Genomic DNA, 25,138 nt, shown 5'->3' on the forward strand with positions numbered 1-25,138 from the left:
TATATATATATATATATATATATATATATATATATATATATATATATATATATATATATATATTCATATACATTTATTTATATTCATTATTACTATGTTTTCAGGAATCGAAAAAACACGAGCACCTAACGACCACCACTGCAAGATATGAGCCTCACATCGCTTGTTTCGGCGATAAGTTTAAAAAGGGTTCTTATTATGCCGTCTACGGCACAGAATCTGTATCCTGCGGCTACAGTTCTTTGAACTGTATCGATGTTTTCATTAAAGGTTTCACTGTTCTGAATGTTCATGTTCCAACACTTCTTAGGAATTTGAAGGATTTTCTGGACATAAAAGTGTACTCGTTGAAAAGTCATAGCTCCCGGAACTCGGTCAATAATCTGTTGGATGTTTTTGATAAAGTTGACAATGCTGAACGTCGATCGTTGATATCAAATGGTGATACATCAATTTAGGAAACGATACACCCTTACTGCTGTGCATCCCATTTGAGGCTTTTTGAATTTTTCTGAATGTATAACTCGGTAGTAAATGAAATGCCGTAACTTAAGAATAGTACTCTAATAATATGGTCAGTACATAGCAACCAGAAAAACTACATAAACTGTAAAATATGAAATATATCTCGCATTTTGCATCAAAATAGTATGGATTGAACTGAATGTGTTTTGTTTCAGGTCACCTGGATCTTTCTTTAGCAGATATGTTTTGCACTGCAAAAAAAACAAAAATATATTTATATAACATTACAAAATGGATGAATACTAATTATCTCTTTTTGATCCAAAACGTACTTGTCTCTCTTTCTCAACACTTGCTTCAGTTTTTCAGGTCCCGAGTTTTTATGTAATTAACCGATGTTCTACAAATTTATTTATATATTTTTATATAATTAACAGTGTACGCATATATCTTCTATTACAACGATGCTGTATTTAGATTCTGTCTATCGATCGAATCGGATTTTGTCGAATGAATGTAAAAATTTGCATTCTGTGATTCGTTCGAGTGATGCTTTTGTATGTAAAACTCGAACTCGATCGAGCTATAGAATGCCAAAATTCGAATTCGATCGAAAAAATCCAATTCGAACGAAATACAGCATCGGGGTGAACAATCGGAATGAAAATTTAGCATTCAATCGATATAATTCGATTCAGTCGTAACAAGAAATTCGGGAAAATAAATCTAAATTGAACCGACAAATTTTAGGTAGCATGTTATTTACTCGAACTTTGGGTTAATTGCGGAATATTCAAATTCCGGGTTGTTTGCTTATTACGTTAATTTTGAGTCTACTGATAAGTACTCATATTTTGGGTTATCGGCTTAGTACATTGAGTTTGAGTTACTTGCTCGGTACCCTAATATTAATTAACGCAAAAACTACTCAAATTTTGGTTTATTCGCTAAATACTTGAATTTTGAGGTATTCGACTATTACCCATTTTATTAGTTTTCCGCTTTGTACTCAGTTTTGGGTAGAGTGCTCATTACCTAAAAATGGGGAGATGCACTTTAGTTCATTTTGGGTAGGTTTTGACCCAAAATTAGGTAGCGGCTGGTAAGAGTGTAGATGATAATGCCTTTAACCCATTATGTCCTAGCGTATGATATATCATACGCAGAAATATCTATTTTTCAAAAAATGTTTACTGTGAAACTTCACTACCCAACAGCTTCATGATAACAAAAACAGGTAAACTGCACTACGGAACTTCTTTGCGTATTAAATCTGCTGTTTGTTTTTCAAAATTTAATTGTATTTTGATCCTTGACCTTTGACCTACTAACGACTAGAAATGGCAGTGTAAAAGTAAGTTATATATTGCTTTGTATTTTTTGGTCAAATTATGCGCTAATCTTTATATCTTGTGAGAAAACATTAGCAAATGCTCTGAAAAGGTTATATCTATAAAAATCCCAAATAATGTGTAAAATAATGTAAAATTTTTTGCTAACATTTCATATATTATACGGTGGAATAATTTCGTTTAGAAAAGTTTTCTAACAGTAATTTTTCGTTTCCCATAATCTTCAACACATAATCTGATGGAACTGATAATATCAGTTATAATGGGTTAAAGTGAGTGTGTAAAGAAAGAAACCTTCAAAGATGAATAACATTTTACTCTTAAAACCAGGGGAAACCATCACAGGAGATCGCTACCGAACGCAACTGATGCGCCTTAGTCGCGCCCTTAAAGAAAAGCGGCCACAGTATCAAGAGCGACATGGCAAAGTCATCCTCCAACACGACAATGCTCGGCCTTACGTCGCAAAAGTGGTCATAAAGTACCTGGAAACGCTGAAATGGGAAGTCTCGCCCCACCCGCCGTATTCCCCAGATGTCGCCCCTTCTGACTTCCACCTACTCCGTTCGATGGCACACGGCAGATTAACATTTTCAATCCTTCGAAGAGTTGGAAAAATGGATTGCTTCATGGATAGCGTCAAAAAAGGACTCCTTTTATCTAGCCGGGATCCGAAAATTTCCGGAAAGATGGGAGAAAGTTTGTCGCTAGCGACGGACAATACTTTGAATAATACATCTGTAAGCACTTTTTCGCAATAAAGCTTTAAATTAAAAAAAAAAACGGCGGAAGCAAAGTTGTACACTTAATAATTCCAATATCAAACCGAAGTATGCAATCTGAAATAAATACCTATGACACTGAACTACCGTTAAAATTTTGTTTCGCTTCGATAGCTATTAAATAATGTTGTATAACGGGCGTTCAATGAAAGATGAGATTTTTTTCAGTCGTAAAAATCTGTTTTAATCCACCTAGTGGTGCTATAATGCCTTTCTCATATAACTCATGTTTTCATTAATATTACTAAGGGATTATTCAAAAAACTTGAATAAAAAAGTTTGTTTGGGCATACATTATCAAACCTTTTCAATTTTGAACAGTTTTAAACTAAGTTAATAGAAATACTTGTGAAAATCGACTTAGTTGTTTTTGAGAAAATGTAGAGAGTTGCGTTTATTAGTTTTTGACCACTATTTCCGACACTTCCGGAACCGGGAGCCGAGAACCGGGGACCAGCATAGCTGAAATCGGATCGTTTGACCAGCAACTTGCATAACTTATAAATAGAAACAGTTCTCTAAATATGCCGCGTTCATTTGTTTACGTCTGATTAGTCTGCGCTGGGATACAGTGGACACCGCAAATCATGATTTTTAAGAAGCGTCCTCAAAAATACCTCTTCACCGACTTATTTCTCAATATTTTTCCACGAAAAAAAATACAAAATGTTCAATGTTCAGTTTATGTAGTTTTTCTGGTTGCTATGTACTGACCATATTATTAGAGTACTATTCTTAAGTTACGGCATTTCATTTACTACCGAGTTATACATTCAGAAAAATTCAAAAAGCCTCAAATGGGATGCACAGCAGTAAGGGTGTATCGTTTCCTAAATTGATGTATCACCATTTGATATCAACGATCGACGTTCAGCATTGTCAACTTTATCAAAAACATCCAACAGATTATTGACCGAGTTCCGGGAGCTATGACTTTTCAACGAGTACACTTTTATGTCCAGAAAATCCTTCAAATTCCTAAGAAGTGTTGGAACACGAACATTCAGAACAGTGAAACCTTTAATGAAAACATCGATACAGTTCAAAGAACTGTAGCCGCAGGATACAGATTCTGTGCCGTAGACGGCATAATAAGAACCCTTTTTAAACTTATCGCCGAAACAAGCGATGTGAGGCTCATATCTTGCAGTGGTGGTCGTTAGGTGCTCGTGTTTTATCGATTCCTGAAAACATAGTAATAATGAATATAAATAAATGTATATGAATATATATATATATATATATATATATATATATATATATATATATATATATATATATATATATATATATATATATATATATATATATATATATATATATATATATATATATATATATATATATATATATATATATATATTAACATTGCGAAGCATATGACTACCTCAACCCAACGAATTAACGGTGCTGCTTGTATTTCCTCCACACTCATCGAATCGTCCTCCTTTAGTCTTTTGCAGCCTCTAACCATAAGCTCACGGAATACTACAAGAGCGCCTTGAATGTATTCTGTGAAAACACAAACCATTTAAACACATATAAAATGGTAATAAATAGTATTTACCATCTTCTATGTCGTTGAAGACATGTCGGTTCAAAAGAATGCACTTCAGTAAAATATTCGCCATATCCACTCGCTGTTCCAAACTAGTCATGCGGACGAACGATTGTTGAATCTAGAAATGATTATTACAGATTTGAAGGATTCAATTTAGTTATGAGTTCCTAACGATATGTTTTCCTATTACTTTATAAAAAGTAAAGCAAAACCTTGGATTAAATTCCTTCTGTAGAATTTGGCCTTTCTGTTTAAACAGACTGCAACCGACTCATAGCGAACAGAATCATTACATGGGTAGTACTACTGAACATAAAGAATCCTTACAAGGCGGGGCTCGAACATACGCCAACTGGTTTGTAGGACCAGCGTAAATATATATATATATATATATATATATATATATATATATATATATATATATATATATATTATAGATATATATATATATATATATATATATATATATATATATATATATATATATATATATATATATATATATATATATATATATATATATATATATACATATATATATATATATATATATATATATATATATATATATATATATATATATATATATATATACATATATATATATATATATATATATATATATATATATATATATATATATATATATATATATATATATATATATATATATATATATATATATATATATATATATATATATATATATATATACCATACATCTAAAGTTTCCGCATTTTTAATCATTGAATAAATTTACATTAAATCTAGCTGATTATTTAAATGAACTATAATATAGGTTCTCTTGATTTTGTTTAGCATAGAAAAATAAATGTAATGCCTTATCCATCGGAATGAAACATTAATGAGGAGGGCTCTCGCTTGCAAATATAACAAATTAGGTCATAAAAATATTTCCACCGTTGGCTTTAGAAAGAAAATAGTATAAGGCAATAGAATTGAAGAAAAAAATGCTGTGATGAGTAAAATTTGACCTTACCATAAGTCCATTATACGCTGTCATGTGAGGAAATTGTTTAATTATCTGAGTAACGGATGAATTTACTTGGAGCATATGCATATGTAACTGGTGAGTATCTTTCAAATAATTGGCAATAATGCGGCAGTTCTCGGGTTTTGAATCTGTAGCCGCGCATGCACAATTTCCAACACTTCTTGTGAAGCAAAGTCGAAATCATCATAGGCTTTATTCCTGTTGAATTTGCGTTTATCTGCTGACACCTTTTTGCGTAGATTAGACACTCTTTGCTCTTTGAGTATATATACATTAAATTTTTAAATCACCTCATCCGGATCCATAACATTTCTTTTCTTTCTCTTCAACTGAGGATATGTTGACACAATTTGCTTTGCTAGCAAGTGTTTTTCAAAAGCTGTGGGGTAACTTAAAATGTGCAATAAAATTAAAAAAATAAAATATTATTACTACAATTTGATGCTAGAAATCGAAAGATATGTAGCCCAAGTCAAAATTGGTTTCATCTAGTTGGAATATTACAGTTGAAACAAAAATAATCGATATCTGCTAATATGTGCATTTATGAATTATATGTGATGCTCTCAACTTACCTGCGCTGGTTTAGAATTCGATCCTCGAAAAAGTGACTACACACAATTCTGACCATGAAAAGTAAGTTTTTATTGCTTGGTAACCCTCCAACATTAAGTTCACCATAGAGAGTGTTACGAAAATCTGTTCTTGTTTCCAACGCAGTTCTTATTTCTTTTTCCTAAAATATAATTTTTTTCTTATTTTCTACTTTAATTTGTAACAGTCATTGTGAACTGAGAAGAGCTAATAGAAAGAAATAAGGCTACCACCTCGGATGTACTGTTTCGATAATATTATTCAGAAACAATAATCTACATAATAAAATAATGAAATCAAATTATGCCAAAAGCATATAGACATTTTAAAATAAATCTTGCACTGTAAATCATAGACTCTTTTTTAAAATGAGTTGCTGTAAAAAACAATAAATTCGATTCAAGGGTTTTAGTAACGCATAGGTAGCGGCTTGTGCTTAACTATGCGATTTTCTTATGAATCGTCTTCAACTCATCTGCGCATTAGCAGTTTACGTTGAACTGCTAACGCCACCTTATAGTTCAATATAAATCGCTAAGCAGACTTAAATTAATGCTATTTGCAAACAATTTTTGTACCGAATTTATCTGTTTTTATCGAAATGCCGAAAGGTTGTAAATAACTCTAGAAATGTAGTCATGTAATCACATTTTCCACTTGACAAAATTTCAATACTGGAATCCGACTGTGGTTGTCATACATGTCACTCGGGACTTAAGAGTAACGTAAATGAAGTGAGTTTATGCCATTCAAAGTGTTGTCATCATCCGCTTTTCAGTTCGATGTATGGCTGATGTCTGAAAGCTAACAAGAGCTTCTTTATACCACCTGTTGAAACTATCGTTTGAAAAAAACATATGTAGCAACCTTTATTGAGAGCCGAATTCATTACCTACATGAAACACAGTTACAGTTTCGAGGTAACAATAATTTTAGCCAAAGTTAAGAGGTACTCTAAAGTGATTGGAGAAGGTTTACAATTTCGTGTCCTTATTTTTCATAAACACCCTAATTTTCGTTATTCCATCTTATTATTTTGCGATTCCCAATTGTTATGAATGAACTAAGTTAATGCTAACTTCACACCATGACCAATCATATGAATCTTCATGGATCATCGGTTGTGCTGCGGCGCGGAAGAATTTTGGTAAGTCCGGCAGACCAGCAGCTTCTTCTAGGCATGAGACTGCCGGATGGAGTTGGCAAGCTTAGAAGGAGACATGGATACATTAACACATCTGTTTTGTCAATAAGAGCCAGAACTACATATCATAAGTCAAACGTCTAAACGTACTTTGAAAAGAACATCTGACGATTTGAACTCAAATTAAAACTAATTACACGACCATATGAAAGAGCAATAATAAAACTGTTCAGCGTTTCTCATATAGAAAGGCTGTGCAATGTATGTGAAAACCAACTTATGAACCGAGGACCGGAGAATTTAAATGTCTTATCGATTGAAAACGGTAAAAAATTATTGTGACTATGAAAACAGATTGTCGAAAACTCCAAAATGAAACTTGCTTTGATTTCTCATGAAATGTTCACAGGAAAGGCAGCCCACTCACTTCACTAGGATTAAAACAGGAATAGAATAAACAAATTAAAAAAATAACACATCATAACAGCTAACAAATTTTAAACAAGCCAGGATGCTTAAAAGCAAATTTTTCTAGATGATCATAATGATAAATTATCTACTTACATTAAAAAAAGTAAAACGAGCTTTAGATGACGTTGAATGAGGATCGTTCCAGTTTAGTACATTTAAGTTCGATTCATTTATGTTTTCTTGGGCGTTATTATTTTCCTGTCTTATGAATTCCAATATTAGCAATCTCGGACCTTTTTCTATTCCGATGTCCATTAAATCTTTATCCTCCATTAAAATTATAGATTCGCTTGTAATTCCGCTATCTGTGGACCGAAAAACAAATTATATTACCAGAACGTAGAGCAATTATAAATCAGAGTAATAAAAGTTTTTGAAAATCATGCTTTTTATAAATTTGAGATATGTAAGTTCATTCACATCATGCTGATTAGGTTCTGTTAATTCAATAAAAGCGTAAAAAATATTAAGTTTCTAACTGGGTTAATAATTATATCAGTAATGACCGTCACGATGTTAGATTGAAAACACGTTTTGAACATACTTTATTATTTATTATTATTTATGATTTGATCGGTAATTCATCGCATCGCTCACGAGAATATTTTTTTGTTATTTATCCGTCTATATATTTTGAATGTGAAACGTTTCGACATTTTGGTTAAGGTTATGTATTTTGAAATGTGAAATGTATTTACTGACCTTATTGGCTGAAACAACTCCGCAAACGTTATTCATCAAAATATTTGAGGCTGATATAAAGAAATTTGTCGACGGTGTTATTGGTCGTCCACAGGCTGTAAGTTTTTCTTTTGAATACCTTCGATTCCGGTATCCTTAGAATGTTCTTGGTAATTTTCGTTTTGTAAGCATTAATAGTATAACAAAACTCGATTATTTCTAAAGCTTGTATCAAAAATATATATTCTTCTCCTGAATCGATGATACTAAGAATGATTCCATAGCATTTTAATGCACAATTAGTATATTTTACAATCAACCCCGAAGAAAAATGTATCAAATTGGATATAAAGCTTTGAATCACTGTAACTTCATCGGACAAATCAAACAGCAAAGATGAAAATTCCAAATCTGTTTTTTGCGTTGTGTAGCTTTTTAATACAGTTTTGCTATTAGTATCATATTGATGATTCGTAATATTATGGACTTGCTTAAAATTATGTCTTTTTGCCAAACTATATGATAAATTTTTAAAGTTATTACACGTTTTGGCTTGTCCTTTTCCATCTCTGAATTTTCCTTCGAAAAGCATACAGCTATCGAAAACGCTGGGGCCCTTTTCGAGAATTTTTTGCACATAGTGTGATATGTGATGTATTTTATTGATCATATTTGCTATACGGCTCTCTACAAATGTTTTATGGAATATCTCAATAGACTTTCTCAGTTCTTCCAACATGTCTAGTGTCATTTTACTCGAGAAGGAATGTGTTATTGTCAAGAGTGTTGATATGTTATTCTCAAGAGTGTTGATATTAATACTTGGTAACATTCTTTATGTTGTATAAGATCCCAGAAAATGAAAGGAAAGGCTCTCAAAAGAGTCCACGTTTGAGCAGCAGATTGGTTTAAAATGTTTTTAGATGATTTTATAGATTCTTTTGTAAAGTTTGCAGAAGGTTTATCACGAATTTCAGCATCTCCAAATTCAAAGCGTTCAATATATTCGTTGATTTGTTTCTCGGTTATAAGCTTTTCAGTTAAGGCATCTCGCAAAATCGCTTTGAGGATAAGGCTTACTACACCTTCCAACAAATCATGCATGGGGTCAAATGACCAATTATTAGCTATATTGAAACTGTTGAGTTCATGGAGAACACACTCTTTTACTATGCCACATTCCGAGGGAGTTATCGTTCCAGATTTCAGATTTTTCAAATTTTCGTTGAGGCTTTCCTCAGTACGTAGTGGATGAATATCACCCAACTCTCCGTTTACTAAAGCATCCCGTGTTATGTATCAGGAATCAGGAATCAGAACAAATTGGCTCAAATGGCACGTTCCCCTTGATATTTGGAGATTTGTGCCTTGCCATCAATTTGTTTTTAGCATCATTTTCCCGATATATAAGAGGGAAGGATTGAAAGGAAATGGTAAGGGTTGAACTAGGAGGATGGGAAAAATTGACGACACAAAAACACATAAAAGCAGAAGTAAATTCTGCACCCCTAAGGGATGCTGAACAATCTGCTGAGGATCACATTTAGTGGAAGCAGAAGGAAATTCTGAACCTCTACGAGGTCCCGAACAGTCTGCTGTTAATAAAACCTCCAACCCCCGAGAGGATTTAGAGATCTTACAAAAGCGACACCATTCTGCACTCCCGGAAGAATGCAGAACGACTCGCAGTATGTACGAGCAGAAGTAAATGCGGTACCCCCCAGAGGATGCCAAACAATCTGCCAAACCCTATTTAAGGTGAATACAGAAGGGATTCATTCACTCCAGGAAGAACGATGAACCCTTCTGACTATAGCTCCTTACCACATTGGGTGAGAAACGAGAGAATATCCTTCAATTTTAGCTCCGCATACACAGACTCAACCATGTGTGGAGAACCAAAAACCCGGATACGTAGCTGCGTCAATGCGGGACAGTTACATATCAGATGATATGAAGTACCATAATCGCATTCACACAAATCACACGAATAATACTCAGCACGTTGAATAGTAGCCATGTGATAATTGAGTTTGCAATGTCCAGTCAGAGCTCTGACCAGAATACTTCAATGATACTTGGAGAAATGCAGTAGACACTTTGACATTTTCAGATTTAAATCTGGTAGAAATGCTTTTGTCTGAGCGCAAGTTTGCAAGCTGCGCCAGTAGCTGGCATGTTTGGATGCAGCCCAAGAACGTATCTTGTGCTTTATCCAACTAGTTGAAAGTGGTAAAGCTGGTTCAGGACCAACGAAATCATTCGTTGCACCAGCTCTAGCCAACTCATCAGCCCATTCATTTCCAGTAATACCAGAATGGCCGGGTACCCATATGAAGTAAACAGCATTTGAAATGCTGAGGTCTTCAATTTGAGTTCGACATGCGATCACTAGATTCGACCGTGAGTCATTCGAACTGAGTGCTTTTAAGGCTGCCTGACTGTCGGAACAAAAATAAATACGTTTACCACAGATCCTCTGCTGAAGTGCCGATTGTACTCCACACAGAATTGCGTAGATTTCTGCTTGGAACACGGTACAGTATCTACCAAGTGAATGAGACTGCTCCAGCCTATTTCACGACAGTAGATACCAGCACCAGCACGACCATTCAACAGAGAACCGTCCGTAAAACAAACTATGTGTTCATCAAGTTGTCGTTCCAGACAACCAGACAATCATTCCTAACGAAGAGGATAGCTCACTTTGAATGTTTTAAAAGGAAAACTGCATGTGAGAGTTAGGTCACTAGGAGCGAGTAAATACTCATCCCACGGAACCATTTGAGACCACAAGCGAGTGTGACTGGTAGCATATTCTAATGGGTTACTGTTCCAAAGCCCTGTAACCCTAAGACGGTATGCACAAGATAATGCTTCTTGTTTTAGGAACACATATAGTGGTTTAATGCACAGTAGCGCCTCTAGAGCAGCAGTAGGAGTTGTCGTGAATGCTCCTGTCATCGCCATTAGGACCATCCTTTGGAGATGATTTAGCTTTGACTGAACTGTCGCGACTTCTCCTTTCTGCCACCATACAAGACATCCATATGCTAAAATTGGTCTAACGATAGTTGTGTAGATCCAATGAATATATCTGGGTTTGAGTCCCCATGATTTTCCAAAAGCTCGTCTGCATTGGCCGAAAGCCATGCAAGCTCTTTTAATCCTGAAATCAATGTGAGCAGACCAATTCAGTTTTGAGTCAAGAATAACCCCGACGTATTTAACTTGATCGACCACAGTGACCCCTGAAGCAAAGAACTGCAACGGACGAGCTCCTGTAATTATCCTACGATGAGTGAAAAGCACCATTGATGTTTTGCCCGGATTTACAGATAATCCAAACCTGACAACACCATTGTTCAACAGATCGCAGGGCTTGCTGCATTAAATCAAAGAGAGTGTTAATGCTTATACCGGTCATCAATATATGATAATCGTCGGCAAAACCATAAGTCGGAAATCCAAGGTTATTAAGTTTCCTTAACAAACTATCAGCGACTAGGTTCCATAAAAGTGGGGATAGTACACCACCTTGAGGACACCCACAGACACTCAGCTTTCTAATCTCTGGCCCGCCGAAGCGATGATTTGTTTCTCGGCTTACTACACCTTCCAACAAATCATGCATGGGGTCAAATGACCAATTATTAGCTATATTGAAACTGTTGAGTTCATGGAGAACACACTCTTTTACTATGCCACATTCCGAGGGAGTTATCGTTCCAGATTTCAGATTTTTCAAATTTTCGTTGAGGCTTTCCTCAGTACGTAGTGGATGAATATCACCCAACTCTCCGTTTACTAAAGCATCCCGTGTTATGTAACAAGAACGACAAAAAAACTTTGCGGAAGGACTAAGAAGCTCGAATATATCGTGCACCGCTAGACTATCTCCTAACACATCAATTAGAACTGCTCGCAATACATAATGTCTTGGTATTAATTCAACTAAAACACCGTCATCGGTTTGTAACTTTTTCAAATCATCAATGAATGGTCGCAAAATTTTCCCATATCCGTATTTTTTCAATAGCTTAGACTGAACAACCATTACTAAGTATATACGGTCGAGAGATGCGTTAAGTGCGGAATGAATATTTTGGATTCTAATCGAGAACATCGTCATTTTTTTCTTAATTCTTCTAGAACCCAACGGATTTAGATATTCTACATCATCTAAATGCAATGACAGTCTTAAAGCAAAGGGATATTTATTTAAAAAAGGGTGTGATTTGAACTGGCTTCCATCCTTAAATGAACATATCGATTTATCATTTTGTGGCAACTCTTTATGTATCATTGCTCTTGCATCCGGGTTATTCATCACCAAACGTAGTGTTTCTATAACTGGAATGTAGTACGCCATATCTCTTATACGCGTAACGCGACTTACACTTTGTTCAATTTTAACTCTCGTGCTCATTTTCATGCCTTTTCTAAGACCAAGCGGAACCGAACGAGTAACTTTTTGGAACCCTAGTTCAATTCCTTTTGGAACAGGTATCGCACATTTTGATATATATGCTAAAAATGCCAAATTATCTTCTAGATATTTAACATCGGTAAAAACAGATGGTACATGTAACTCATTAATCAAATTCACGACGTCTTCTTCCGAAAATAGTATACCCCTTGATAATAGGAAAGATTTTATAAGACACGTCGAATATCTTTGGATATTCCTAAGCATTACGTCTGCAAGTTGCATAAAATATTGGATTTTAGCTTCAGGTAATTTGATATCGCTACGCAAATCTGTTATTGATTTGGATACTTGATCTAACATGGTTTGTAAACCAATCGGTTCCATGAAGAAAAACGGGTTGTGAATCTTTGTTGTATTTGTCTGATCAATTGTTTCATTTGCATTTACACTATCAGTAGGGAAAGTTGTGTTTGTTGTTCCTTCATCAATCACACTATGATGTCGGTTTAAAATGTGTCGTTTCAAATTCGAAAAATTCGAAAAAAAAGACGGGAACCGAGCAAACAGTGCATTTGAATGGTGTACGGTTAGAACGCGATGTTTTTAATTGATGTTCCTCACTGTAGTGCAGTTTTAGATCATTGAGATTACTAAAATATTTTTCACATTCTAAAATGTGACATCGAATACCTTCAATAAAAATAACATGTTTAGTATTATTTTTTCATAATGTAATCAAGTAGCGTATTGCTACCTGTAAAATACGGTTTACGTATATAATATTTTACGTGGCAATATATTTTGTCACATGTTTTAATATCAGGTTTAATCATAACGTGTTAAAAAAAGTTCTTTTAATGATAAGGCTTGTAAAAGATCATTTCAACTGTTTTGCTACAGGAAAAAGAAACCGAAACATCAGCATTATGCATTAAAATTTTACTGGCTTTTATGCAGCTTTTAAACAAACCGAGGTATGTCGAAATCGATTAAGTTTGTTACGTCACTTCTGCGATCATAGCAACGGGACCAGAAGTTTGATTTCGAAACATGATCATAGACCATTTTTAATAGTAGCTTTCAAACGAGACTAAGATATGGATTGTAATCGATTCTGCCATCTCCGAGAAATTTGCAGATTAAAATTTCCGAAGCCGGTATTTGCCATTTGTTGTTCGAAATTGATCAATGAGCCAAAAAAAGTATCGCTCTCTTTCTGCATCGCATGAACAAAACAAATTCAAAAATTTATCATTCCCACCATAAAGCGTATTTTCATATATGTAATATTTGAATATAACTTACCTAAAAGTTTTTTTGTGCTCGACCCATCGATTTTTTGAAACAATTTCTCCATATCTTCTATTTTGTTTGTTTCGACTCTAAGTGAATGAATATCTGAAATTAGGAAAGACTAACATTACTCCTTACAAATCGTATTCATAGTAACATGCTCATTCATTTTGATCGCCATGTTATCCTTGGCGATTTGAATCTAGATACTATATGACTATTCAAATCTTTCCTATCCGGTTCAGTACCGGCCGAGTTCCGTACTCGGACGCAAATATTCTCCCGCAAGTTTCAACGCGTGTATTCACACTTGTCCGGCTTAGTACCGATACGGAATGGTGTAAATACAAGTAATAAAACGTGTGGAAGAATATTGGCGTCCGTGCACGGCACTATACCGGTACTGAACCGGACCCAGAACCAGTACAGTACCAAAATGGATATGAATATTTCTTACCTTATAGCTCATTCGAGTTTCACCCGTATATTTGTAATAAACGTTCTGAAATAAGGAAAATAATTTTTAGTTGTTTATAGAGATGATGAAATAGTTCAGAATGCTAACCTAACATAATAATTGAAAACAACAAACCTACCTGGTACTAACGCCAGCAAGTTCACCATAAAACGACTATGCTGAAAATATAAAAAATTAATTGATAATATGGATTATGTTACATTACTAAACCTACAATTGCAGTAAACTTTCCCGCAGCCGATTCTCTTTGAATACTGAATACTGATTGAACGGTTGGTCAGAGTTACCATATTCACAGATTGTTATGTGAACCCACAGACTTATTTTTCCCTATTTTGCCAAACAGATTCTGTGTCACAGAACACAACTTTTATAAAAAATTGAAAGATTTCTACAGATTTTCATGAATATTTCCTAAAAATGGCTGATTTTCAAAAAAAATCAGAGATTTTTTCAAATTATAATCGAAAATATGCAATACAGATGGTACACAGATTTCAAAAATGGCAACTCTGCTCTTGGCAGATTTCTAATATACGCTACCTATTTTTTGGGTAGAAACATACATTACGATTAACTCAAAATTAACGTAAGTTGTGTGTAGTTTATTACCCATTGTTAACGCAAAAAAAGTAATGAGTTATTTACCCAAAATATGTGTAGTAGCAATTTTTATTCCTTACCTAATTTTGGGTAGTGCATATATTAAGTTATCAATGAGTGATTTCTCCTCAAAAAATAGGTAGAAATGATTTTCAGTGTATGTATTTTAACCAGCCTCAGCCGGCACAGCCACCTATCGGAAAACGGCGGAAGCAAAGTTGTACACCTGCACTCGAAAAAGAAATCACGTTACTTCTACTTGAAAACATACATGAATCTCATCCACCCAACTTTTCACATAAATTCTATTAGGTAGATAGATGAAATGTATCGGATTGTTCATATATCATGCATCTTATTCAATAGGTAAATAATATATCACTTGTCCGTTAGATACAACGTGATTATCATATGTTTTAACTGAACTTCACATAATAGTTACATGATTTGAACATCTTTATTGTGCATAGGAAAATCACATAATAATTACATGAAATGGTACATGATTGTATAGTATATAAAACTCAGTTAAAACTAACATTAAAAAGGCATTTATTTGTAGAATGAATTTCTAATGGATCACTTGTTATTTTACATCTATTTACATATTATGTAACCTTTAATAATAACTTAACGCCTTAACGAATAATAACTCAATGAAATTAAATTTATACTTAACTCTAAATATAAACTTATGATCTACATTATAAACTATTGTTGGTGGTCGATTAAAATAATCAATACCAATAATGCCAACCAGTAATAATGGACCTGATGTTTCAAACGCGACATAGTGCTCATTTCGACCAATGACTACCCATAATTGCAAAATCAAGTGAAATATTTCATCGAACGATAAAATCTCTATGATTTCAGCTTGATCCGCTAAAAAATTTATGACAAACTGTCCTATTTTGTAGTTAATTCCTTTGTAAACAATAGAGTCGGCGGTACCGACAGAAGTTTTTCTATTTATGATTTCTGAAAATATAAATCAATTAATCCAAAATTCTTAGTTCAAACTTTAATTACTTATATACATTTCGTTTTCTTCAGGAAATTATAAGATCGAAAATATTTTCGTATACTGTTGGTTCTAAATACTTCCGGAGATCAAGAGCTCGAACAAGGCAATGTCGCATTCTACTAAAACTAAACGCAAAATTGTATATTGAGTACTACACTAGTTTTGAAACTGTACTTACCTTTAAAAACTTCCAACAAATAATGCATTATGTTCAAGTCTGCCGCTAACATGTCAGTCATTTTGATGTTTAAAATTTTCATAGAGGAAATTCACTTAAACTTCGATCATGGGACTCTCCATTTGAAGATTATGTGAAAATCACATAACTTGTACTGGGTTTCCAGATGTTATTCATAGACATCACGTAGAATATCAAATATAAATAAAGCACTGCATTTACGTGAGTAATCCTATAAAACTAATATGATTTCTTTTTTGAGTGTGATAGTTCGATTGTCGCTCTTTACCAGAGCCTGTGCGAACTTCGCGCTTCATCGAGGTCCTATAGTCCTGCATCTCGACTAAACTTCTAGAAGGGGAACAAAAATTGAATCAATGTGATTTTCTTATTTTCTCTTTTCTCACGCGTTTTCTCTAATCATTTTCATTTAGTATAACTCTACTGTTTTTGATACTATTTTGAGAGCTTTGCTATACACCACAACCTCAAATGACTCCGATGAATGAAAAATTAACGCAGATGATATGGCTTTCCTGTTGCTTTTTTGGAACCAAATTGACTGCAGTTTCGATTAAAAACAATTAAGGTAGCTCTAGTCCAACGCCGGTGTCGTCTCGTGGTTTTTCTTTTGTGTTTGTTTTCCTATTTTATTTTTGCGATTTTCGGGATAATGAGGTTCTAGTATTTCAAAAGAAAATGCGAGTTTCGGTGTGGCTTTAGTCGATCGAATTCGTGATAATGAAATGTTGAGAAATGTTGATTCCGGTGATTAATGAACAACGTAGAATGCATTTTCGTTTTTCTTTTGTATGTGTGTTGCCTTTTCACAGTTTAAGACCATAGTTGATCCATCTCGCCTGGTAGAACATTTTAGAAGTATTGGAGGCGGTACATTCAATGAAAATCGAGTGAATTCTTGGAGTATTGAGTGTAAGTTTTTGATTCCCTAAAGTTCGTTACGTTTCGTAGTGATCTGCTCCGTGCAAAGGGCATTACCTAAAGATGTGTTTTAATAGTAATGATGTGTAATGTTTAAATAAAAGTAGAGTATGTTTATGTGTTTCGTGATTTATTGTAAGTGCCAAAATCATCCTGTGAAAAATATTTCGCTGGCCAGAGTTAATGGAAGAACGATAGTCGAATTGCGTTGGCATCACTGCCAGTGCGATGCGGTGTCTTGGTGCTACTCTAAAAAAAGTATAATTTCGATATGTTGTTTGATACGTATAATTAAAAATTTGGTTGAAACAGTTATTTTTAGTGATAGTGCAGATGTGGCAAGCGAGTGTTTAGTAGTGAGAGTGCCATTCATTGAATAATGTTGAATTTACCGCCTCAAAATTCAACGATGTTAACCTGTTAACCGATCGAAGCGCCGTCTGCATGTCATTGTCGGTGTTGTCGGATTTCTATGGAATGTGTGAAAGTTAAAAAGTCGATCGTGTCATTCAGACTGACGGTCTAGGGTTGTTCTGCAAAGGACCCATTCGCGAGTGTTTTGCCTTTCTCATATAGAAAGGTTATGCAATCACTAGAAAACCGACTAGTGAAAATTGGCCCGGAGGGGCAAGTGTCATATACCATTAATCTCACTAGGTTTTCTCGGAGATGGCTGAACCGATTTTGACACACTTAGATTCAAATCAAAGGTCTCATGGTCCCATACGGAATTCCTGAATTTCATCCGGATCCGACTTCCGGTTCCGGAGTTTTAGGGTAAAGTGTGTTCAATATTGTACACCGTCACTTAAACCGGCGAAACAAAATACGTAAAAAAAATTCTAAACTGGTCTCAAAACTACACAAATAGATAGTCATTATCAGTAGGCAACTAAACAAACCGATTCCGGCTATCCTGGTTCCCGGTATACGGTTCCGGAAGTACCGGAAATAGTGGTCATATATACCAAAATGGATCTTACTCACTTTTCTCAGCGAGGGTTTGACCGATTTCTACAAAATTAGATTCAAATGAAAGGTCTCCCGGTCTCATACGGAATTCCTGAATTTCATCCGGATCCGACTTCCGGTTCCGGAGTTATAGGGTAAAGTGTGTTCAATATTGTACACACTCACTTAAACTGGCGAAACAAAAACCGTAAAAAATGTTATAAACTGGACTCGAAACCGTTATTCCCTATCTTAGGGTCAATTGAAAGGTCTTATGGTCCTACCAAAAATTACTGCATATTTTCGGATGCGACAAAAATTTAAATCGTAATTTAGAGTGCGTACTAGTAGAGTTTGTATGTCATGTTAGTTGGTGGCCTTACGAACCGACTTTGATTATACCGGTTCTCGGGTTCCGGTGCCGGAAGTGCCTATAATAGTGAACCCATTTCGTTTTCTTAAGGATGACCTACGCAATCAAAGCACTGTTTTATTCTGTATGTTATATTAGTTAAACACAATTGCACAAACAATCTCTTGGTTTCTTTCAGAAATCGAAGAAAAATTTTTTGAACAGAATACCACAATATTATACATGAGAAAGGCATCATTACACCACTAGGTGGATTAAAACAGGTTTTTATTTTATTCGTTCAATGGTCGTGTTTCATTTCGCGTTGTTGACAGCAGAGCGAGTGGGAGAAAAAGGATACTGGTGAAATCGTTCCTTGGAGATGTTCTATATTTTTCTTACTTATAATTTTTCTCCTGAGTATCGAAAATCAGGTTTTGTTGAGATCATTTTGTTTACCAAAACATATCCGGATCTCTTTCCTTCTCTACTAACAAATCTCCTATCTCGTGATGCTCATGGAGATACAGTGGTACCCGCGGTCTCTAGAAACAACGAGTATCGGACTAACATTCCCTCATTTCCCTCAGTAGCACAGCCTTTGGTCGTAGCCAACGTCGTTATTGATCATTTAATAAAAAGTTAGAAGTGAGTGGGTATGTACAGTGAAAATGATTTGCTTCTCCCAAGCTTCATTTTCTTGGTTCATTGTACAGCTCCACTCATTTGGTCAATCACGAAGTGCAACTACGGGCGATCTACTTCAGCTCAGCTCAGCTCAGCAGTTTCGATTAAAAACAATTGAACGAGGTTGTATGTAGCCATGAATATCTAGCTGTGAATGTCGTACTGATATATTCATGTGTGCATCTAAATGGTTTACATTTGGCGACACCCTACAACTGTATCTAGCAACATCAACATCAGTAAACGATTTTTAAAATCTCGGTACACCACTTTCCCGTTGTATCTGACGTATCATTCGGCGTTCTACAAATAACAAGCGACGAACTGTTCGTTTCTTCGTCTTTTCGTCTATATAGAAAACATAAAATGAGCAAGACTCGTGATGGAAAAAGGTTGATTCATGCATAGTATATTGTGCACTCCGAAAAAATAAGCGGAGAAGACATTCGTTTTTTTTTTATCCAAGCAAACATAAACGCGAGGGCTTCACGTCACGCTAAGCAGGAAAACTGTATTTGTACTATCGTGCTACTGCTCTCACGACACGCTATCATCAGGATCAGGATGTGGATGGAAAAAGGTGATATTTCTGGTGCATCTGCGAACAAGTGGAGCGAAAAAAGAACTGCCGGTATAACGACGATGGTTGACGAGATTAACGTTATTTCCAATTACCATATGGATCAGAGTGAGGCAAATTTTATACATTTTATAGCTCTGGTTGCGCCTTTTCATCGCTCTGGGTTCATATGTGCTTCTACCAACGGAATTGGTATGAAATGGTAAGAAATTTGATTCTTGATAGTTGCTGGCAGAAAGGAAAAAACTACTTGATATAGTCGAAAAATGCATTTCATAGTTTACACTACCCCATTCTGTTGCCAAAGTTGCTTCCTTGCCTTCATAAGTAGTGAATGTTTTATTCAAATATTTGACTACTAATTTCACTACACGTGTATGATTCGAAAATGAAACACGGAAGTAAAAAACGTGCCTAATCCACCTAGCAGTGTGATGATACCTTTTTTATCAATCCGCATGTGTTTTTTACATGAATATTCTTCGGTGTTTCAGTTTTCATGACATTATTCTAATGTCCGTCGTTATAAGTGGCAATTTGAGATTTTAATCACTCATTACTGTAATGTCGAAACTGCAAATCGGATCGAATTTGAATCTAAAAGTTTAACAATCGATTAAACATTCCATGATATGTTGAAGTAATTTCCACTTTAGAGTTTAGGGTAATTTAAGGTACTTTCAGCACCGGTATTCAGGAACCAGCATAACCCATACCGATTCGTATGGCCATATGACGAATAAATTGCAATATTTTTGAGTCCAACTTTAAAGGTTTTCGGGATTGTCATCTTCTATATCGCTTTGAATTTTAAAAATTCATCATCCTACAATTCCAGAATCGGAAGTCAGAATTGGATTAATTTTAATTTGAACTTTTGTTTTTGAAATTCGATTTGGCTTTTTTCGAGAAAACGATTGAGCTTTGAGAAACGATTCGATACTGGAACCGGAATTCGAAATTCGTTGTAGCCGAAGTCAGATAAATTCACCTGAGTAGCTATATAGTATACATTTGTTTCAAAATATTTGAAAATCAGTGTAGACATCTTTGAGAAATCGTAGTGCGAATTAAATTTTTGGGTGCCTTTCGAAACGAAAACCAAAAATGAAATAAGTTTATTTGGTTATCGGCTATCCAAATCTGCTAACCCGATAAACCTGATTAATTTATGTGAAATAGACATTTATATACTAATCTCCGAAACCGGAAGTTGGATCTGACTGAAAAGCAAGATGTTTTATAGAATCTTAAAACTTTTCATTTGAATCTTAGATGATTCTTAGAATTCATTTGAATCTTAGATCGGTTCAGCCATCTACGAGAAAAATGAGTTACACAGTTTAAATTTCGTTTCACATATCATCCTGTAGTTCCGGAACCAGAGGTCGGAACCAAACATAATTCAGGAACGTTGTTTGGGAGTATACGATTTTTCATATGAATCTGAGTTTGTAGAAAACGGTTGAGTCATCTCCGAAAAAAAAATGAGTGAAATTATTTGTCACACACGCATTTGCTGATCTCGACGAACTGATTCGAATGGTATATGGCAGTTATGTACTTCCAGCATTTATTGCTGTAAGTAGTTTAAATCAATATAATTATGGAATTGCTTTCAATTCGAAAATTCTGCCATCATCTAGTTTACATGTGTCATATTCGAACAATTAAGTTGCCAAAAACGAACCGTGCTAAAATCGGTCCTAGACAAAATGTCATGAAAAAGGATGCTGTACACAGTCTTTTCGGTACTTTGAAACAATTGTATGTAACAGCATAAAAAATCGTGTTTCACATTGCCTTCAAGCATTGCTTTGTCATATAATGCACAAAACTCCTACTGCTGGAATAGGGGAAAAAGTCGTTTACACAAAAATTTCTATATCTCCGTATCGGTTTGTATGGCGATGAGTTAATAAGACGAAAAAAAAACAAGTAGTTTTTATGGAACCTTACGGCCTTTCATTTGAATCTAAGTTGGAGGAAATCGATTCTTTCGGTTACTTTTATCATAAAAAGGCTAAGATTTATCTCAACCGCAACACCATGTTTTTCCAGAATCACATTCCAATAGCAGACATTCGTAATCGTTTCGTTTTCTTTAAAATGTATACAAAATTCAACAAAGACGTGTTGTGTAATCTTCTTCCGTACCAGCACGTACCATTGCGTACCGGTTTTGTATCAAGGTGAGACAACGCGAGCTTTAATTTAAATCAAGATTTTTAATAATCGGTTCAAGCATCGCTGAGAAATCGAAGTGAGTTCTATTTTTGGAGGTTTTCTTCACTACTTTCGGTGCTTTCGAAACAGGAAATGGGAGACCAGTGGTACCGAATTAAGTTTATATGTCCATAAACTAACAAGTCCTGCAAACTAGAAGAATTTATCAGTCAGTTTTTGGGGATTAGAACCTGTTTTTACCATCGTTTGTGAAAAGATACTCCTGAAATTAAAAATTTTCACTTATCGTGCTTTAGTTCCAACAATTTTTAAATATCTATAAGATCTTTCATTTGAATCTTAGTGTGTGAAAATCAGTTAAGCAATTTCTGCGAAAATTGAGTACACATTTTCTCCTAAAATCCAAATGAAATTCAATAGCAGGCTATGGGACCATAAGACTATTCATTTGAATCTAAGTTAGTGAAAATCGCTTCAGCCTTCTCTGAAACAAGAGAGTACACATTTTATCCATTCTTTTGTCATGTCACCTTGTATCCTCGGAACCGGAAGTCAAATTGGGATTAAATTAAACAGCATTGTACCTTTCATTCAAAATTTGTGAAAAGCGGTTTCAGCCGTCTCCTTGAAAAGTAGGTACATATTTTTGTTACATACACACACATGCACACACAGACATATATGACATTCGGTTCTCCGGCCATCGTTTAAAAGATCGGTTATCAGTAATTGTATAGCCTTTCTATATGAGAAAGGCAAAAATGTTCGAATTCTAACAATCTTCGGCTTGTTGGATAGCTGTATAATTACTTCTTGGTAAATCTTTGATTTGCAACTAGGTTGGTCAAAATCGGTCCAGCCATCTCTCTGAAACACACCTCTTGATTTTGCACACAGACATTTGCTCAGTTCGTCGAGCTGAATCAATTGGTATATGAACCTCGGAAAAGTTTACCAAAGGTTGAACGAATACAATACCTATTTTTGCCATACTCATATAGAAAGGTTATGCAATCGCTGTGAAAACCGACTTTACAACCGAGGACCGGAGGGCCGAGTGTCATATACCATTCGACTCAGTTCGTTGAGATCACAAAATGTCTGTGTGTGCATGTGTGGACAAATGTCGTTATATGTGACAAATAATGTCACTCAATTTTCTCAGAGATGGTTGAACCGATTTTCACAAACTCATATTCAAATAAAAGGACTTAAGATCCCATACAAAGTTCCTGAGTTTCATTAGGATCCGACTTCCAGTTCCGGAATTACAGAGTGATATACACCAAAAACAGGAAAAAATTAGTCACACACGTTTCTCAGAGATGCCCGCATATGCATGGCTGACTAAACGCTGCCAGCTGGTAAAATATAGCTGGCAGACATTCTGGTGACCGACTGCCTCACCGCTGGCAGTTATACAACTCAAACGATACAACCGTATCCACCAGGATTTTTCCACATTGAAATCTTTGACATTTTCAGCGAAGGTGAGAAGATGAAAACGCTCGGCTAACTTAGATACAGGCGACATTGTTTTGTCAAATAGGATTTGAATCACTGAATCAATTTTGGTAGCCGTCTGGTGGCCATGGCTGTCCAGGTAGCCAAAACGCTATGCGGGTGGCTGAACTGATTTTAACTAATTTTATTTCGAACGAAAGGTCTTGTGACCTCATACAATTCTCTTGAATTTCATTTGAATCCGACTTCGGGTTCCGGAATTGCAGGAAAATATGATCCAATTTTTAAAAAAATGCGCTCTTATTTTTCTCGTAAATGTCTCATCGATTTTCACAAACTAAGAAGCAAATAAAAGGTCTTGAAAATTTTCAATTTCATGTGCATTTTTTCACAAGCGATGGCGAAACGAGGTGCACATTTTTATAAAATTTACTGCTAAATTCATCTACTTGGCAGATCTTGTTAGTTAGTGAATTTATAAAACTACTTTGGGACTACTAGTTCCCGGTTTCCACTTCCGAAAGCATCAATGATAGTAAAGACAATCTCCAAAAAACGGAACTCACTTCGATTTCGCAACAACGGTTAAACCGATTTTCACGATTCATGATTCAAATTAAAGCTCTCATTGTCTTTAAATATACTGTGCAATTACGACCTTTCATTTGAATCTTAGTTGGAGGAAATCGATTCTTTCGGTTGCTTTTATCATAAAATAGCTAAGATTTTTCTCAACCGAAGCACCATGTTTCACCAGAATCACATTCCAATAGCAGACATTCGTAACCGTTTCGTTTTTGCTTTCTCATATAGAAAGGTTATGCAATCACTGTGAAAACCGACTTTTGAACCGAGGCCCAGAGGGCCGAGTGTCATATACCATTCGACTCAGTTCGTCGAGTACGCAAAGTGTATGTTTGTGTGTATGTGTATGTATGTATGTATGTAAGTAACATTTTTTTGCACTCACTTTTCTCGGAGATGGCTGAACCGATTTTCATGAACATAGATTTAAATGAACGGTCTTGGAACCGCACACAAAGTTCCCGAATTTTTTTTCGAATCCGACTTCCGGTTCCGGAATTACAGAGTAATATGTGCAAAAAAATTAAAATAAGTGCACTTACTTTTATCAGAGACGGCTGAACCGATTCTTACAAATTTAAATTCAAATGAAAGGTGCAATTGTCCTATACAAAGTTTCTGAATTTTGTTTTGATCCGACTCCCGGTTCCGGAGTTACAGTGCGATTAGTGAAACAAATTTTATTTCAAATTACTTCCTCACTTTTCACAAAGATGGCGATTTCAACAAACTTAGATTCAAATGAAAATTCTCATGGTGTCTTACAAAACTTCAGAATTTCATCCAGATCCGTCTTCCGGTTCCGGAATTATAGGGTGAAGTGTGTTAAAAATTAGATACCGTCAAAAAAATTTCCTAACTTGCCTCGAAACTATTCCAATCAATAGCCATTGTCAATAGACAACCAAACCGATTCCAGCTATGCTGATTCTCGGTTTCTGATTCTGGAAGCACCGGAAATGAAAAGTTAAATAATTTCTAAACTTGCCTCAAAACTATTCCAATCAATAGTCATTGTCAGTAGACGGCCAAATATTAATTTGGCTTTCCTCGTTCTGGGGTTTTTGGTGAATGACCGAATATTGTAGCCATAGACTTAAAAATGGATCCCAATCATTTTTCTCAAACCAATTTCGATTATACCGGTTCCCAGATTCCGGTTTTAGAAATGCATCTTTTCGTTTCCTCAAATGGTCTAACCGACCTGAGTACTTTTTCACTCTACAGGTTATACTAATTTATGGACAAACCTTTTGGTTTCTTAAGAATCAAAAAAAAAATATTTTGAGTAATACCACACATTTATATATGAGA

The 25,138-nt window shown here is 35.0% G+C and overlaps 2 protein-coding genes across 2 annotated transcripts in view; one reads left to right on the forward strand and one right to left on the reverse strand.

The window, feature by feature from the left end:
* LOC131439143 (uncharacterized) overlaps positions 1-25,138 on the forward strand; it is an 80,930-nt gene that overhangs the window by 10,636 nt on the left and 45,156 nt on the right. The gene's annotated exons all lie outside the window — the stretch shown is intronic.
* The window catches only part of LOC131433758 (uncharacterized), a 104,955-nt gene continuing 82,239 nt past the window's right edge, over positions 2,423-25,138 (reverse strand). Inside the window, exons 3-13 of the mRNA XM_058600351.1 lie at positions 14,387-14,426; positions 14,248-14,292; positions 13,803-13,895; positions 7,478-7,689; positions 5,751-5,911; positions 5,466-5,565; positions 5,277-5,402; positions 5,161-5,205; positions 4,167-4,278; positions 3,987-4,111; positions 2,423-3,783 (exon numbers count right to left, since the gene is read on the reverse strand). Coding sequence (XP_058456334.1) covers positions 3,430-3,783; positions 3,987-4,111; positions 4,167-4,278; positions 5,161-5,205; positions 5,277-5,402; positions 5,466-5,565; positions 5,751-5,911; positions 7,478-7,689; positions 13,803-13,854 — 1,287 coding nt within the window. The 5' untranslated portion in view covers positions 13,855-13,895; positions 14,248-14,292; positions 14,387-14,426 and the 3' untranslated portion in view covers positions 2,423-3,429. The remainder of the gene's footprint in view (positions 3,784-3,986; positions 4,112-4,166; positions 4,279-5,160; positions 5,206-5,276; positions 5,403-5,465; positions 5,566-5,750; positions 5,912-7,477; positions 7,690-13,802; positions 13,896-14,247; positions 14,293-14,386; positions 14,427-25,138) is intronic.

Source organism: Malaya genurostris, chromosome 3, assembly GCF_030247185.1.
Source record: "Malaya genurostris strain Urasoe2022 chromosome 3, Malgen_1.1, whole genome shotgun sequence".
NCBI lineage: Eukaryota > Metazoa > Arthropoda > Insecta > Diptera > Culicidae > Malaya > Malaya genurostris.